This window comes from Chiloscyllium plagiosum, chromosome 17, assembly GCF_004010195.1.
Source record: "Chiloscyllium plagiosum isolate BGI_BamShark_2017 chromosome 17, ASM401019v2, whole genome shotgun sequence".
Classification (NCBI taxonomy): Eukaryota; Metazoa; Chordata; class Chondrichthyes; order Orectolobiformes; family Hemiscylliidae; genus Chiloscyllium; species Chiloscyllium plagiosum.
Genome location: NC_057726.1, coordinates 30,630,977 through 30,649,702, shown reverse-complemented (window position 1 = coordinate 30,649,702; position 18,726 = coordinate 30,630,977). Strand labels below are relative to the sequence as shown.

Below are 18,726 nucleotides of genomic sequence, written 5' to 3'. Positions count from 1 at the left end.
GGCATCAGACTGCATCGCAAACCAGCCATCCAGCAGCCAGAGCAGATCAAAATGGTACATTCTGACATAGTCCTTAGTAGAGTAGTTTGATTTGAAGGAAATATCATCTTGTATTTAAATTTGTATGTGATTTAAACATAAAGCCATGCCTGTTGGAATAGCAGTCATTCAATATTAAATTACCAGTTCATTCATTATCCTTGGTGATTAAGAATGAGGTGTACAGTGTCTGGAATTGAGGGATGTGTGGGTCATTGTAGATAAAGATAGTCATTCCATATTTTGTGCTGTGTTGTACATATAGTTTACTTGAAATTATTTTGGAAAATTTCATTTATATAGCAGGAGTCAATACTTAAAACTGGCCTAAAATAAAACTACGATCTGAGAATGTTGGAAATCTGAAACCAACAAAAACAGAAATTGCTAAAGTAACTGAGTGGGTCTAGCAGCATCTGTGGAAAGGTCACTGGACTCAAATGGTTAGTTTTATCTCCACAGATGCTTCCAGATTGCTGGGTCTTGCAATTTATTTCCATTGTACAACTTTGGTAATGAACTTTGAAATTGCTTATGGCCAATATGTCACTTATTAATCATTTTTATTGATTTTTTTTTCACAGGCTAGATATGTTTGACGTGACATTGTTCCATGGTGCCATCTCTCTGGATTCCCTAAAACAATTCTTCTACCACACACTGACACAGAGTCTGACCTACAATCCTGTGCTTGAAGGTAACAATAAGTAACATCAACATATTGGACAACATTGTCTTTTAAGGTCACTCTGTATATTATGACATCAGATTAACTTTGCCATTCTTTGTGCATTTCACAAATGTTATTTTAATTTTCCTTGTGCAATAATGAAAGACAGTATGGATTACTTTAGAAAATGTCTTTCTTCTATTGTGCTTGAATCTTTAGTCAGTGGAATGAATCTGCACAGCAACGTCTCCAGTGATAAAATGGATAGTGTTCTTTGGTGGCATATTATCTTCAATTGTCAAGAAAGAAGTAGTTTTGCATTATTGCATTATTGTAGAAATTATTTTTTTTTTAAATTGGGGCAATTTTAAATTGCATATCTGAAATTTCAGGCTGGGTTGGCCACATTACTGCTATTTCAACCTGCCCAGCAGTGTTCAATCACAAGTGTGTCAACTTCAAATTTCCACATTATTACAACGTGTTTACAAGGTTTCAAAACAAAATTCTCCTATCCACTCCAGAGAGAAATAATACCGTGCATTTATGTTACACATAATTTGGCAAAATACCTGAGATTTCAATGGAGGCTGGAAAGGTTAGTTAACTATTACATGGATCTTCTTGGGAGCTAAATACACATCAGTAAAGATCCAGTGGAAACCGTACTGCGATGGCAGGTGTCTATTCAAGTAATTCTAAGATTTTATTCTTTCATATTACTCCTGTCACTCTCTGGAAGAAAAATAGTTTAAATTGCACAAATTATATCAAGTTAAATCATATTCAAATAGGCTGCTATTGATTGTTTGGGGGTGGGGAGCTGGTCAATGCAACTAAAGACTAAATGAAAAATGCAATTTCTCCCTTCTACCACGACTCATTAGACCCTGATAACCACATGTCTATCTTTATTTAATTGCAAAAATATACTTTATTCATAAATTATCTTTGTGTATACACAAATACTAAAGCAGTTCTGTATAATCTTTGCATGTTAAGAACAAGCATTGGAATTTGACATGCCCTGCAGTTGCAAAATCAAAGCCATTACCTACTCATGCAGGGCATTATTTACATACATTTTGAGCCACTGAGAGAGTCTGATAACTGAATGCACCCTCCATTGTATTTTGGCAGAAAGATCTTAAACGGTAGTCTTTCCCACTGCGCCTTGCGGCAGCTATCCCAAGCTTTAGTGTGTCCCTCAGCACATAGACCCGGACCCTGGAATGTGCCAGTCTGCAACACTCAATTATGGTTAACTCTTTATAAAGGAAGACCAACAAGTTTTCTGCAGAACAATGAGTGCTTTTCACTAAATTTATGGTCTTTCAGGTGCAGTCGATGTTTGTCTTGGTGTGCATCCCAGCTACAGCCCATCGAGCGTAATGTCCTATGTCATGGAGTGGCTCAGATCGAACCTCAACAAAAGCCCCTGCACCTCTCTCCAAACTATCTTTATGTAGGCACATTCCAGAAGGAGATGTGTGACAGTCTCTTTTCCAGTACGGATGCTTCGAGGGCAGCGTGCAATGGTGCACAGAGACTGGGCACACATTAAGGATCTGATGGACAGTATCCTTCTCAGCACCAGCCAAGTGAGGTCTTGGTGCTTGTTGAAAAGTTCTGATGATGAGAGATTCTGCCAAATGACTTGTGACAGGTCTACTCGGGGAAATGTGTGACAGGATAGCCACATGGCTACCCAGCAATCGCTTTGCAATGTTGTGATATGGAACTATCAATGTAGGTTCAAGGCGAATCTCTGGTTTCTGCTGAGTTATTATTTCACTATGATGGTGAGTTTGGCTGCACCAAAGTTGTCTGAGGGTGGAAAAATAAGTCAGCAATTTTTTTTGGTACTCTCTCTCTTCAATATTATTGGGTAACTTCATTTGTAAGATCTCCTTATAAATGTGGTGTGAAACCCACACTTGGAAGCAAACTCCCCTATGATGTTCCCCAATGGGTCAGTAGCCCAGTACCACCCATTGTTTAGCTAGTGTATGAAGAGTGTCAGTCTGGCTGAGAGATCCAGAGGGGACCACCAGCAACTGTCTACTTTGTACAAAGCCAGAATAATCACCTGCAAAAGGAAGAAAAGCCACTTAAAAGGGGTGCCCATAAACTATGGAGACTAGGTGTCTCTGTTGTTCTTAACCTGGGGATGAATCTTGTATGTCTGATCATCACAAATAGTTAGCTGGTTAAAGGTGTTAATTAATTATTTCTCTGGTAGTTTATTCTGTGAACAGCAGAACAGTAAAATATGCTTGCTCAAGTACCGAAAAGGTTGGTTATAAATAAAAATTCAGTCAACATTTTGTTTTCTTTCATTCACAGCATCTGAAGCAATTCGCAGGCAGGGAGAATGGTGTTTTGCTAAAAGTAAGCCACTTTTAGTAACCTTATACAGAAAGGTAATTGATTTTGAATATAATTGTATTTCTATAAATTGTATTGAGGTCAAATGCATGAACCAAAATGTACCTCAGTTGTGTTGCTTCCCTTTTGTTCATACAAGAAAGGATATATTCTACTGTCTGCTTTGATAGGATCTCAAATCTATGCTCACTGAATTCCTAATTTTCAGCTGAGTAACTTCAATTTAATGAAACATCTTTCTTATTTTGTCCTTTCTCAGAATAAAAGGTTAAGTATGTTTTTCACTAAATTAAAATTACTCAATTATTAAGTGCTTTTTCTTTCTTGACCGTTTCACTTTGGGACTAGGGGCCGGCTTTGCGCCTTTGAGCTATTACCAGTATGAAATATATTGACTTTATCAAGTTTCAATCTGATTTTATAAATATAATCAATATTTATAAACAAAGATGCCTCAGCTGTTCATACAGTTAAACCCTTCCTTTAGTTTGAATAAACATTACATTCCAAGTCTGACATGAAGTAATGTGAAAACTGCAATGCAAAAACTAATGAGCACTTTCCATTCCATGAAATGTACTGACATGACATTTGAACTCTGACCCCATTTGTAGCTATTTTGTGAATTCAGTTCTAGTAGAGATACCTTCTTGGTTCAATGGTGCCAGTTGCTCACATGGTAACAACACTGATAGAAAACAGTGTCTACTAACCGAATTCCTTTGTGACCTTAAGTGGATAGTCATTTGCTTTGTACATGCGACCACATGCCTCCAATTCTTTTAAATGGGAACTGCGCATACATTCGATAACTCAAGGCCGGATAGAAATTTTTCGTGCTGCAATTAAATCAGCATGACTTAACTTTGTGAAATAATACAAAGCAATGCATTTGATAAGGTGTAGAAGTGTTTAAATGAAGGCATATTTATGAATCTAAATACCAGTAGTTCTTCCATTCTTATGCAACACCACACAATAGCACTTTTGAAACAGCACTTAAAGCTTTGGCAACGTAATCGCATTACAACCAAGCATTTTAAAAGTTTGCGTTTTAGAAACAGCATCACAATTCGTCAATTGCATTACAGCAAAATCGTGTTGACGAAATGTACATTGCCACAGAATGACCTGTAGAATATTAAGGCCACAGAACAATGTCGTATTTTGGGAAAAGGTAAATCAAGGAAATGAAAAAGTATTAATAGTAATAATACATCAGTGAATAAGATCAAACTATGTAAAAATGGTAAAATTCAAAAGTGTCTTAGCTGAATGTATTATGCATTTGTGATAAGATAAGCAAATTAATCGTACCAGTAGGGAGAGTTGTGTTAGATCTAAATACCATAACAGAAATTTTGTTGCTTGGTGGTCAAAGTTAGGAACTAAGTAAACTAACTAAACCTGTGCCCCAGCCAAATTAACTCATGAGATGAAGGGATTTCTCTCTGAAGTCATTTAATAGACTAAATTTGTTAGAATTTAGAAGATATGAAAGATGATCTTGTTGAAAATCTAAAATGATGAAGAGGTTCCAGAGCGCTTCACTCTAACTAGTGGAAGAACTCTGGCTCAGAATTGATGATCTTGCAGGGGGAGAGTTACCTGGACACTTTGTTTCAGGAGGCAGTCACACCTGGGAGATTAAGCAATTCAAATTCAGTTTTTGATCAGGCACAACAGGGTGTGATTGCAAGTGAGACAGATAGGGGGATACTGAGTTCAGGACTAGAGGGGCCTCCGCTTTTGACCTTATCCAACAGGTATGAGATGCTTGCTCCCTGTGTGGATGAGAAAAAGGGCTGTGGGGGGGGGATGAGCCAGCTGACCATGGCACCAGGGTGCAGAAGGCCATTCAAGAGGGCAGTGCAAAAAGACAAATAGTTGTTATAGGAGATTCTATAATTAGGGGGACAGATTGTATTGTTTGCAAGCTGGATCGGGAGTCCCGCATGGTGTGTTGCCTGTCAGGTGCCAGGGTGCAGGACATCCCTGATCGACTTGAAAAGGAGGGAGAAGGTCCAGTTGCTGTGGTCCACATTGGGACTAACAACATAAGCAAGGGTAGGATGAAGGACCTGTTTGGGGATTATCAAACACTAGGAATGAAATTAAGGAAGAGGTCCTGAAGGGTCATAATCTCCGGATTACTGCCCGAGTCACATTCAGATTAGTTTAGGGACAAGAAAATTAGGGAAGTAAACATATGGCTAAGGGAATGGTGTGGGAAAGAGGAGTTCCATTTCATGGGGCATTGGCATCAAGGGGGGATCTGAACCGATGGGATGGTTTCTACCTGAAACGATCTGGAACCAGTGTTCTCCAGAAAAGGATAAATAGGGTGGTCACTAGGTCTTTAAACTTGAGTTGGGGGGAAGGGAAAGCAACAGGAAGTATGGTGATAAATGAAAAGGTAAGCAGCAGGTTAGAATGTATGCAGGAGGGTTTAAGTTCAGGACAGACTATGAAAGAAGCAAAGATGATGGATAACTCATAAAATATTAGAGAAGTTGTGAATCATGACAGTAAGAAAGCTAGCATCCTGATTGCTCGTAGTATTCGTAACAAGGTTGATGAGTTAACAGCACAAATCATCGTGAAGGAATCTGATTTGGTAGCCATCATGGAGACATGGTTGTAGAATGGTCATGACTGGGAATTAAATATCCAGGAGTACCAGACTGTTCAGAAGGACAGATAGGAATGCAAGGGAGTTGGTGGAGCTCCGACATTGAAGGACGACATCAGGCGGTGCTGAGAAATGATATAAGTTCTATGGAGCATGAGGTTGAATTAATTTGGGTGGAAATTAGGAATTCCAAGAAGAAAAAGTCACTGATAGGCGTAGTCTATAGGCCACCAAATAATAACATCACATTGGGACGGGCAATAAACAAGGAAATAACTAATGCCTGCAAAAATGGTTCGGCTATTATCATGGGGGATTTTAATCTGCAAGGAGATTGGTCGAACCAGCTTGGTCAGGGTAGCCTTGAGGAGGAGTTCATTGAGTGTATCCGTGATAGTTGTAATGGAACCTACGAGGGAGCAAGCTATCCTTGACCTGGTCCTATGTAATGAGATAGGAATACTTAATGATGTCATAGTCAGTGCTCTTCTTGGAATGAGAGATCACTGTATGGTACCGCGATACAGCTGGAAAGAGTGAAGATAAAATCCTATACCCAGATCCTGTGCTTGAATAAGGGGACTATGATAGAACGAGGGAGGACCTGGCTAAAGTAAACTGGAAACAAAGACTTTATGATGTGACAGTTGACGAGCAGTGGAGGACCTTCCAAGACATTTTTCAAAATGCTCAGCAAAAGTATATTTCAGTGAGAAGGAAGGATTGTAAGAGTAGGGGCAATCTGCTATAGATGTCTAAGGAAATAAGGCAGGCTATCAAAGTGAAAGAGAAGGCATACAAAGTGGCCAAAAACTGCAGGAATCTAGAAGATTGGGAAAACTTTAATGTCATCAGAAAGCCACAAAAAGAGCTATGAAGAAAAGTAAGATAGAGTATGAGAAAAACATAGCACAGAATATAATCAGATCTCAAAATAAAATGAAGAAGAGTGACTAAAGTGAATGTTGATCCTTTAGAGGATGAGAAAGAGCAGTTAGTTATGGGATATGATGAAATGCTGAGGCATTGAACAGGTACTTTGCATTGGTCTTCATAGTGGAGAATACTAATAACATGCCAGTAAGTGACGAAGAAACAAAGGTAAGTGAGGACCTGGAAACAATTATTATTACGGAAGAGCTAGTGTTGGGTAAACTAATGGAGCTAAGAATAGGTAAGTCTTTTGGCCCTGATGGAGTGCATCCCACGATAGTAAAAGAGATGGCGGGAGAAATAGCAGGTGGATTGGCAGTAATTTTCCAGAATTCACTGGAGTCTGGAGCAGTCCCAGCAGATTGGAAAACAACAAATATGACGCCACTGTTTAAAAAGGGAAGTAGACAAAACATAGGGAATTATAGACCAGTGAGCTTAACCTCTATTGTGGGGAAGATGCTTGAGTCTATTGTCAAGGAGGAAATAGCAGGGCATCTCGAAAGAAAATGTCCCATTATACAGACACAGCATGGGTTCATGAAGGGCAGATCATGCGTCACTAACCTTTTGGACTTCTATGAAGACATTTCAAGCAAGTTGGACAACAGGAATCCAGTAGATGTGGTGTACCTAGTTTTCCAAAAGGCCTTTGACACGGTACCACACATTAGGCTGCTGCATAAGATATGGATGCATGGTGTTAGGGTTAGAATATTAGTGTGGATAGAGGATTAGTGCTATTCTAGCTGGAAATCAGTGACTAATGGTATGCCTCAGTGATCAGTGTTGGGACCACAATTATTTATAATTTATATAGATGATTTATAGTTGGGGACCACATGTACAGTGTCAAAGTTTGCCGATGACACTAAGATGAATGGCAGAGGAACATAGAGTGATTGGGCAAAAGTCTGGCAGATGGAATACAATATTAGTAAATGTGAAGTCATACATTTTGGTAGGAGTAACAGCAAAATAGATTATTACTTGACTGGTAAAAAGTTGCAGCATGCTGATTTGCAGAGAGATCTGGGTGTCCTTTTGCATGAATCACAGAAGGTTGGCCTGCAGGTACAACAAGTAATTAAGAAGACAAATGGAGTTTTGTCCTTCATTGCTAAAGGGGTTGAGTTTAAAAGCAGAGAGGTAATGTTACAGATATACAAGGTGCTGATGAGACCACTCCTGGAGTACCATGTGCAGATTTGGTCTTCTTACTTAAGAAAGGATGTACTGGCACTGGAGAGGGTGCAGAGGCGATTCACTAAGTTGTTTCTGGCATTGAGGGGGTTGGCTTATGAGGAGAGGCTGAGTAGTTTGGGATTATATTCATTGGAATTCAGAAGGATGAGGGGGGATTTTATAGAAACATATAAAATTATGAAGGGAATTGATAGAATAGAAATAGATAGGCCTTTTCCACTGGTAGGTAAAACTAGGACAAGAGGGCGTGGCCTCAAGGTTAGAGGAAGCAGGTTTAGAACTGAACTGAGAAGGAACTTCTTCACCCAGAGGGTTGTTAATCAATGGAATTCCTTGCCCAGGGAAGTAGTTGACACTACTTCATTAATTGCTTTTAAAGCTAAGTTAGATTTTTTTTTTGAAAAATTAACGGATATGGTGAAAACATGGGTAAGTGGAGCTGAGTCCACGACAAGATTAGTCACGGTCCTATTGAATGGTGAAGCAGGCTCGAAGGGCCGTGCGGCCTACTCCTGCTCCTAGTTCTTATATTCTAGTGGTCTATCTTAGGTGCCAGCCTCCTAGAGCTGAGAGTTGGAAAGACTTATTTGCTCAGTGTTGTAAATCATTGGAGTTCTCCACCCCAGAGTTTGTGGATGCTCAGTTGTTGATTATAATCAGGGAAGAGAGAGATTTTAAAGAGCTAAATCAACTATGGTGTATGTTGATGGAGCATGAATTGAGATAGAAGATTTAGCCATGATCATACTGCATTGTGAGACAGGCTTCAACAGATAAAGCAAAATAACTTTCAGCTCTCCTCTTAAATCCTAGCCTCCTGTCCCTGGTGAAAGTTTGCCGTTAGAAAATCAGAATGTCTGCCTTTTATCTCCTCACTTCACAGCCAGAGGGCTTTGCCTAACAAGCTGACCAGGAACCACTGAATATAATGTTTTAGAGAAGTTTAATGGTTAATGAGACAACTAATAAAATGTTTATTTTTACACTATGAATAATTTTGAGGTTTATTACCTCAATAACTTTACCTCTTATGTTGTTTTAAACAAAGGGGTGTGAATAGATTTTGTTGAAATGTTCTAAATTTCACTTCTTTTAAAAAGCAACAAATTGCAACTTTGTGAATTATTAGACTTTATGATCTTACTTGTAGCTTCGACTTACTTACAGAATAGAATTTTAAACCATGCATAATGCACTGATATCCAATTTAGATTTTCTATGGCATTATTTATAATAATAAATAAATTGGAGACCATGAGATTGGCCCCGTGTCTTTCACAAGAATAATGTGTTTCAACTTGCAAATTTCAGTTGCCTTTGCAAAACGGACACTTAACAACAGTGTTATGTTAAGATGTGCCTAAAAGAAGACAAAAATATCAGACTGCATGTTTTCTTGTTGTTCACTTGTGGGATGTGGGTGTCATTTACTGCTCTTGAGAAGGTGATGGTGAGCTGCTTTCTTGAACTGTTGTAGTCCATGTGCTGTAGGTAGACATGTAATATTAGGAAGAGAGTTCCAGGATTTTGATCCAACAGTGGTGAAGCAGCAGTGACGTATTTCCAAGTCAGGCAGGAGTATGCCATGGAGGGGTTGCTTGTGGGTGCTGATGTGCTCATGTAACTGCTGCCCTTAACCCTAAGTGAAAATGGTTCTGGGTTTAGAAGGTGCTGCCTAAGCGGCTTAGGTGATTTTCTGCAGTATAATTCTGCAATTACAAACTATCTTGATCCTAAATTAAAAACAAATTGTATCATTAAGAATAATTGGTTAAAACTAATATGAATGTGAACTTGTTCAGTTCTGGCTAATCTGTATGCCTGACACACCAAGTCCTTTTCAGGTTTTATTTCTCTAAAAGGTGGCAACCTTACAAAACATTGTAGTGAACCATATCTTCATCCTGCAGAGAACCCTTAACTTCAGTTGATTCTGTCTTTAGAAAAAGAGAGAGGAAGAGTAATTTATTACTCTTCAATAAACAGTTAAATTTTGAAGCCAGCTAATCATCTCCATTTGACAGTGTGGGTTGAGACATTATTTCTCTTGGCTGAAATAGTGATGTCATTCTCTTAATCCCTGTCGTTTGCACAATTTCACATTACCTCCTTCCAGTGAATTTGGTTTTCTTTTTCAGATGTATGCTGATTAATGCACTGCCACAAGACTGCGGCAGCTAGTTCAGTATCTTTAATTCTCCAAGGTGTCTGAAATTTGGCAAGTTCTCAGCAGTGAGCACATTAGTTGTGTTTACAAATGCAGCTCTAATCAGTTGATGATATCTGAAGCTTCTCTTCTCTTTTTTTTTTAAATGTTTTAATGTATGATCCATCTCGTTTCCTTTCCTCATACCACCAGGCCATATCCCCTTCGATTCCAGTAAAATGAACTCTTGAAATATTTACATTTTCCTCAACATTTTAAACTATGTTTTAACCTTTTTTGGTCAATAATGTTGTTCTCATTTTGCAGCTATTTGTTCTATTCAGTGCAGAGGAGTTGATCACTCATTTTCAGCAAGTTCTGGAATCCCATGAGGTTAACTGGCAGTGTGTACTCTCCTGTGCTTCAACATTATTGGTCTGCCAGCCAGAAAGCCAAAAGTATCTGAAAGGTATGAAATTGGCCTGGATAACAGTCTGGTGACATGATTTGATTTGAAACATCTTCTATTGATGTGATGCAATATATTAACCCTCCAGATTTGCTTATGATTAGTCTGTTGTATTTCGTGAAGCAGACTGAGAGATTTGAGGCAAGAATGACTAACAAGCATTTATTTGGAGTGTTGATTTTGAAGTTACAGCACAGTAACTAGAGAGGAAACAAGAACAGCAATCAGTTCATTGTAGTGATAGCTATTTTGCTTTAATTGCAGTAGAACAATGATATTACTAACCTAACCTAAGACTAAATGATAACTTGTAGCATTGCTGACGTTAAGTCAGAGAATGTAGTTACTCTTTATTTTGCTAATGCCTTTGTGTTCATTCTTCTCTTCTATTCTTGCCAGTCTCTATCATCTGTTTCCCAAACCTTCCACACCCCCCCCCCCCTCCCCAGCACCTCAAGAGCCTCATACCTCCTTTATTTATAAGGGTAGGCATTTATCTTCCTCATTGTCAAATGGTGACAATTAATTGGCTTCAAAATTAACCTTTTTGAATACTATACTAATAAACTTCTCTCTCACTCTCTCTCACTCTGTCAGTTTTTACTGTTCCTCAGTAATCCACCATGGGATCATTTACAAAACATAGAACAAAAGTAATAAAGGTAGTGTAAGCACAGCATCACCACCGCTATTTTTACCCATAGAATTAAATGTGTTATTTTTCAAAATCAGTTGGAAGAAATCAACTGTGTCAAAGGTACCTCAGAGGAGGAGTATGAAAATGTTCCAATAATACAGTAGATGCTGAACATATTTAGACAGGGCAATCCAATCTCTCAAAACCACAGTTCTGGCAAAAGCAATTGAACCCATGTCTAGGCTTTTGGGAACAATAGAGCCATGTATAAACTTTCAAAATAGCATTAAAAGGCACAAAACAATTCAATGGATAATATCAAGAATTATAGAGCGAATTATGCATTTTAAAGTTTAAAATAAATATGTAAATCCTTATTTGCTTTACTCTGAAAAAGATTCGAAAGCATTTTGGCTGTTTGATAGATTGTTCAATCTCAGTGCATTTAATTCTCATTACAAAGCAGCAACCACTATGTGATATGTCTGACATTGAAATATACCTCCTTCAGATGTAACATATATTGCAGATATATAATGTGTTCAATAATCATGCATCTTAATTTAGCTAAGGTTATAATGCAACAAGTTTGATGTGTACATTTCCTGCATTTGACTATCTTCCACTATTTATGTCTAAAGTTTTAGTTTCCTACATACGTGGCTTTAAACTTGGAATGGCAAAGTACGAGCAATGTGCACAACCCTGCTATTCGGCTCACAAAGTCCAGAGAGCTTGGTTTGGTTTACAGTTATATATCCTGTAGGTTTATCCTGTTGTAATTGTTTGTGATTGGTTATGGACAAGGCCAGACCCCCTCAAAGCATTTCAAGCCCGGACCCCAACTTTGCTAGTTTTTTTTTAAGCAGGTATAGTGTGGATATTCCAGGAATGATGCAGCTGGCCCAACCAGAATTTATTTGCAAGATTACCGAATGAAACACAAACAGAAGAGAACAGAATAGCCTAACCTATCCGAAAACCCAACAGATTATCCCAACTTAGTGATACTGTTCCAAATGGCTGCAACAATCCCTGTAAATACCCCTTGGCAAAACACGTAAAATCAAACAGAGGGTTTTATAGGAGAGAAAGTGAGATGGTAGAGAGATTCAGCATGGAACATCTTCCATGTAGCTGTTTCTCGAACCAGCAGCCTTGAAACTGACTGACTGCTTTCAGTGAACAGCCTGACTGCTGAAAGCAAACCAGACCAGAGAAAAGCTGAGCTGTGGGAACTGGCCACTCTCCTTTCATTATACAAGTGTTTTTCTTTTAACTTGAAAGCCTTTTACCTGAGGTGGCATCTGTTAGCTATAATCAAATTGGCCCGAAAACCCTCCAAGCTTCTACCTCCTGGAGTCTCTCTCTGTTTTAATACCCCTCTGCAAAGTAAGCCAAGGATAGTATAACCTTGTTAAAGAAGCAGACTGGAGGTCTGGAGAAGGTTTGCTTTACCATAGTGATGAGAAGGCGTTGGTCTTCCTATTGTCAAATGGTGATAATTATTTGGCTTCAAAATTAACCTTTTTGAAAACTGTAGTGATGAGAAGTCTTCAATCAGATTATTAAAGATTTATTGCTATCAGCAACTTTGCAAATTAATCGGAAAAGTGCTACACTTTTTGTGGCTGCAATGCTTTGTAGTTTTTTGCCTGAAGGTAATAAATGTTGCAAGGTTGGATACTTTGTCATAAAACAAATGAATTAAACTTTGCTTTTGAATGAGATCTTTAAACTGAATTGGCTTCAACGTGAGGTAAATGCCCAAAAGATCCTATTGCACTACTTTGGAGAGGAGAAAGTGAGGTCTGCAGATGCTGGAGATCAGAGCTGGAAATGTGTTGCTGGAAAAGCGCAGCAGGTCAGGCAGCATCCAGGGAACAGGAGAATTGACGTTTCGGGCATAAGCCCTTCTTCAGGAATGTTTTATATGACAATCTGGCAATTTTGTGACCAGGGTTACTCTTTATTTCTAGATTGTGTCCCCATTGTTCTATTTCTTAGATTACATCCTGAAAGCATAATAAATATCAATCCGTGATTGAGGTCTAATCTGCAGGAAATTCTTTCAGGCATCACCATAAGTAATTAAAATAATTTAACAGGATTTTCCAAAAAAATAGCCTAACTTGGAAAACTGTATTTAGCACAACATGGAGACAATGTGAATATGACGACTTCTTTTGGTCCCTTAATTTTGAGCTGTTACAATCTAAACAAAACTCAAAGCTGGTCGAGAAACAATGCAAAATGCTAACAATGTTCCATTACATTTTTATGTAAATTAGCAGGTGTGTGTGCATTCATAAACTTTTTTTTAAATGTGGAAAATACGCAATGTACTTTAATATGTCAGAGAGGGAGGTATGTGATTGTTTTTCGTGAGGAACGGTCATAATTAGGAGCATTAAAACTCTGGCTGGGAAAGCGAACGCAAAGTTCAACAGCATGTAGCACGCTATCCGAGAGCAACGACAATGAAACAGGTTGTGAACAGCGATTAGGAAGAAATAATATCCCGTGACAGCGCTAGCAAAGCCAAGACTTGTTTTTGATTAGGTTTCGATTATGGAGAGTACGGAGTGGAATGACGGTCCCGCTGGGGAGGATTTCCTTTTGTACACCATCGAGGAGGAGAGGTCGAGCCTAATTTCTGAAGGCACCGCTCGGGATTGCCGTTTGAAGAGTAACTGGGAGTTGGGGGAACCAGGAAGCGACCCCGTCAGCAAGTTTCTGGACAAGCCGGCAACAGGAGTCACTCAGTCAGACATGGTACGCGACTCAAATGGTAATGCATAAAAGTTTTGATGTACTTTCCTTCAAAGATTAATTGTTTTTCCAGTGACTGTAATAAATAGTTTCTCAATTGAAATCAAGGCCCTTAAAGAGGACTTTGCTTGTTTTGTTTCAATTAGGTGGAATCTAACCTTTTTATTATTTAAAAACTCCTTAAAGTAATTGTGCTTAGTATGGCCAATTCACCTGGCCCTGCACATCTTTGTGACTGTGGGAGGAAACCGGAGCACCCGGAGGAAACCCACGCAGACATGGGGAGAACGTGCAAACTCCACACAGGCAGTGCTAACCACTGTGCCACCGTGCCACCCACGAATTATACTTTGATCAACATCACAAAAAAGATCTTTTCATTATGACCTTGCTGTTGGTGGGGCCTAGCTATGTACGGATTACATCCTGCATTTCCTACATTGCGACCATTACTGTAATTGATAAGTATTTAATTTCCTGTAAAATGCTTTAGAACATCCTGAGGTTGTAAAATTAACTTGGTCAGTGCAGACCATTCTTGTTTCTTCTCTACATTTAATTCAACAATTTGTATTTTATGCCTTGTATTTCTATGGGCAGTTCCTTATTTCTCATTCTGTGTTCAGAGTGAAGAGGCTGCTTTACTATGGGGAGACAGATGAAATTGCTATCTGGATGTCAATAGCTGAGATCATGTTCACACTCTGTCTCAAATCCCAAGAAGAAAACAGAAGGGTGCATTTCAGTGATAGCTAAAAGACTCCAATGACTTTCAGGAGCAAGAAATCAGTAGCTTATTTCTTGAATTATTGATTTCATCAGGTCAGATTTTCTCATCTTTTCAGAACTGTTGACTAAGTTGCTGATAAATGCATTTGAAAACTATGAATTGGAGAGTATGATCACAGCATTCCTGCTTGCACGTCAGGCTGCACTAGAGGGACCAGCTGTTTTCATCAGCTATTCTGAATGGTTCAAGGTAAGATGAGACAATTGAACAGAAGTAGCACTCTAGAATTTAATTCACTGCCTTGTCTTTGGGGGGGGGGGGTCCTCTTGCTTCTCTGTGGAAAATATAGCAATCCTGACTATTGAACTGATTTGAAATATTGCAAAATAAATGCTGGGGCTATCATCTGATTAATTCTGGCCAGAAACTTTAACTGATGTCCTTTGAGAGAATCACATTTAGCATCTTCGAAAATAACTGAATTACAAATAGTGCAAACATTTTTGAATAGACCAGGGAAAATGACATACACAACTGTGTAAGGTAGGCCGATTGAGAAATATAATTTAGGACTTAGCTTGGGACAGAATACTCTAACATTTTGTCTGTGTCAATGAGCAATTTAAGTTAAGTATCTCACATTTATATGCGCTTTCCCTTGCTACAGTTCAGAATTGAATTAGCAACTCTACAAAACAGCTCTTTTGGATTTGCAATGTTTCACACTTTGCCTATTTACATAATCACCTCAGGGAGCTATTAGCAGATCTCTTAATATTATGAGCAAGGATTGTTTGTTTGACAATATCAGCTCTACTTGTGATTCATGCATGAGAAGGTTTTTTTTCAATAAGAGATTTTTATCACAGTAAATGATGATTGGACTTCAATTTATATTCTGTAAAATAGACTTAATGCAACCTCCCTTCCAGATTCCGACTATCTCACCACACGAATGTCAGAACAATACAAGTTCTGGACCCCCTGTCCTTCAGGCTACTGTTGTCCACATCATTGCTTGGATGCATAGCTTCCCTGATGTTTGAGAATACCCTAATTTTAAAGGGGGTTTTGATCAATTCTTAGACGACCAAACAACTTGGCCCTTGCATAATTTATAGTTTATATGATTGGCTGAGGAAACAATAATGTGATCCATGCAGGAAGACCTGGACAACATTCAAGATTGAGCTGATGAGTAGAAAACACATTCAGACTATATAAATGCTAAATAGTGATCATCTCAACCGAAAGAGAATCTAACAGTCTGCCCGTGACATTGAATGGCATTTTCATCACCAAGTTGTTCATTAGTAACATCCTAGAAGGTTAGCATTAACCAGAGACTGAACTGTGGCTACAGGATAATGTCACAGGTCAGGAATTCTACAGCAAGTAACTTGTCTCCTGTTTCCCCAAAGACTGATCTCCATCTACAAGACATAAATCGAAAGTAATGAAATGTTTTCCACATGTCTGGATAACACAGCTCTAAAAACAATGTGGTAGCTTGATACCATCCAGGACTAAGCAGCTTGTTTGACCAGGACCTTGTCCAGAACCCTGTACATTCACACCCTCTCCCAATGGCGCAAGTGGCAGCATTGTGCACTATTTACAGGATGCACTGCAGCAACTTACTGAACCTCCTTTCACAGCATCTTCCAAACCTACAACATCTATCACCTAGAAGGCCATTCCTTGATGTTCAATGACATTGCTATCACTGAATTCCCCTACTATTAGTATCCAGGAGATTACCATTGACTTAGTAATTGACTAGACTATGCTGGAGTCGGGCAGTGCCTAGGATTCCTGTAGCAAGTAACTCACTTATTGATTTCCCCAAAATTGTCCCCTGCAACAAGACACAAGTCAGGCATGTGATGGAGTTACTCTCCATTTGCCTGGATGTGTGCAGCTCCAATAACACTCAAGAAGCTTGACACATCCACCCAAAGCAGCCAATTTGATTGGTGCTACGTCAGTAAAATTCACTCCTTCACCACCAACACACAGTAGCAGTAGTGTGTGCCATCTGCAGTATGCACAATAGCTGTTCACCAAAGCTCTTTAGGCAGTACTTTCTTAACCCATGACCACATTAAACTGACTGCCATCTTGAAGGACAAGAGTTGTAGATACATGGGCACACCCCCAACTTTTATTCCACCTCATAATGTTTTCATCATTTGAGCTAAATGTTTATCTTTGGAGTTTTCCAGTTCACTAACTGGTGGCTACACATTATAATGTTATTCTATAATTCTATAAATTCCAAAATCTAAAAATAATTTGATCCCAAGTATTGTGCTGTGGAGAGGTTACAGTGAATTATATCCTTGGTGATAGTAGTGACTTGCTCTGTACACTAGCTATACTCGAAACAACATTTTGGGTGCCATGATGGCTCAGTGGTTAGCACTGCTGCCTCACAGCACCAGGGACTCAGGTTCAATTCCTCGGGTAACTGCCTGTGTGGAGTTTGCACATTCTCCCTGTGTCTGCTTGGGTTTCCTCCGAATGCTCCAGTTTCCTCCCACAGTCCAAAGATGTGCAGGTTAGGTGAATTGGCCATGCTAAATTGCCCATAGTGTTGGGTGCATAAGTCAGAGGGAAATGGGTCTGGGTGCGTTACTCTTCAGAGGGTCGGTGTGGATTTTTGGGCCGAAGAGCCTGTTTCCACACTGTAGGAAATCTAATCTAATATTAAAACTGTAAAATACTGGAGGATACGGTTTAATACCATTTTGGTTCAAAGTTAGTTCATCTGTAGAAAAAAAAGTGTAAGTTCCTAAATTCTGGGTTTTTTTGCTTTATTAGAATTCTTTTGGGTCTGCGAGTAGTTACCATGGCAGTAGCAAGAAGTCACTAATTTTCCTGCTGAAATTTTTGACAGACCTGGTGCCATTTGAAACTGCACAGTATTTAAAGGTGAGAAGATTATTATGACCGGGTAGTAGCATGAAGCCTGATATCCCATATAGGTATTGAACTGTTTGTCCATTTATCTCTCTATTCTGCTGATGAACAAGAAACTAATAACATTTAAAATGACCACTATTTACAGTTTCATTTTGCTATTTAAATTAGTAAATATTACATCAGCGATTAATCAAAACTGATGCTTGTCATTGTATGGTATCTGATAAATCAGTGCTGCAATCAGACTCCCCTCTGGGATGAGATTATTGACCTATGAGGCCTCTATTCCCTCAAATTTAAAAGATTGATGGATAATCTGACTGAAAAATTTTGAAGTCATTAAGAGGCTTCACAGAGACAGAGTTGAAGAGAAATTGCTTTGCTCAAGAGTTGTGAATGTTTGGTATTCTCTAAGCCAAAGGGCTGTGGATGCTCTGTTGTGGAGTATTTTGAAGACCGAGCTCGTGATTTTTGGATACTGAGGAAATTTGGAGATGTGGAAAACAACAATTATAATATTAAATTGAAGAAAAGATTTGAGGCACTAAATCACTGATTCTCTGATTTTTACATGTTTCTGAGGCACTCTGTTACAATATGAATGACATTTTGTAACACTGTCTTTCTTGCACAGGTCCACATATTATATCCTCCTTATGTGGCATCAAAGTATCGTGTTATGCTCCTGGAATATATCTCACTGGCTAAAACTCGACTTTCAGATTTCCAGGTTGGTCATGAAACCAAGATGCTAAGCTATGTGGGAGTTTAGCAGGATTGCTTGTTTGACAGAGTAAAGGGGCTCTGTTGAATACGTAGCACCTTCTTTCCTAAAATTATGAGCATTATGTGATAACAAGACAGTTGATATTCATATTAGCTGCATTAAAAACATACTGTGACTGACCAATCTAAGCCTTCCTTTCATTCTGAATTCTATTTCTGTTTGTAGGTGTCAATTGAAGAGTTAGGTTTGTATGAGGACCTGTCAACAGCTAATGCTCCTCCTAAGGTTAGTCCAGAAATAGGCAGGTGTCTAGGTCAGTTTGTGTCAGCCAGTGCTAATGCTAAGAAACTGTCTAATTCTATTCTTTACTCTTAGTAATGAATTGATTTTAATTTTTATCTCCAAAAATTGAATGCTTCAGAACTGAAATCTAACATTGCATCCGCTGTAAA

At 38.8% G+C, this 18,726-nt stretch overlaps 1 protein-coding gene across 8 annotated transcripts in view; it reads left to right on the top strand.

The window, feature by feature from the left end:
• The window catches only part of LOC122558337 (Fanconi anemia group A protein-like), a 98,804-nt gene that overhangs the window by 32,879 nt on the left and 47,199 nt on the right, over window positions 1-18,726 (top strand). For all 8 annotated transcript variants that reach the window (XM_043706792.1, XM_043706791.1, XM_043706788.1 and 5 more), the window contains 7 exons: window positions 624-736; window positions 3,056-3,132; window positions 10,342-10,483; window positions 14,738-14,871; window positions 17,446-17,556; window positions 18,182-18,277; window positions 18,500-18,559. In XM_043706792.1, coding sequence (XP_043562727.1) covers window positions 624-736; window positions 3,056-3,132; window positions 10,342-10,483; window positions 14,738-14,871; window positions 17,446-17,556; window positions 18,182-18,277; window positions 18,500-18,559 — 733 coding nt within the window. The remainder of the gene's footprint in view (window positions 1-623; window positions 737-3,055; window positions 3,133-10,341; window positions 10,484-14,737; window positions 14,872-17,445; window positions 17,557-18,181; window positions 18,278-18,499; window positions 18,560-18,726) is intronic.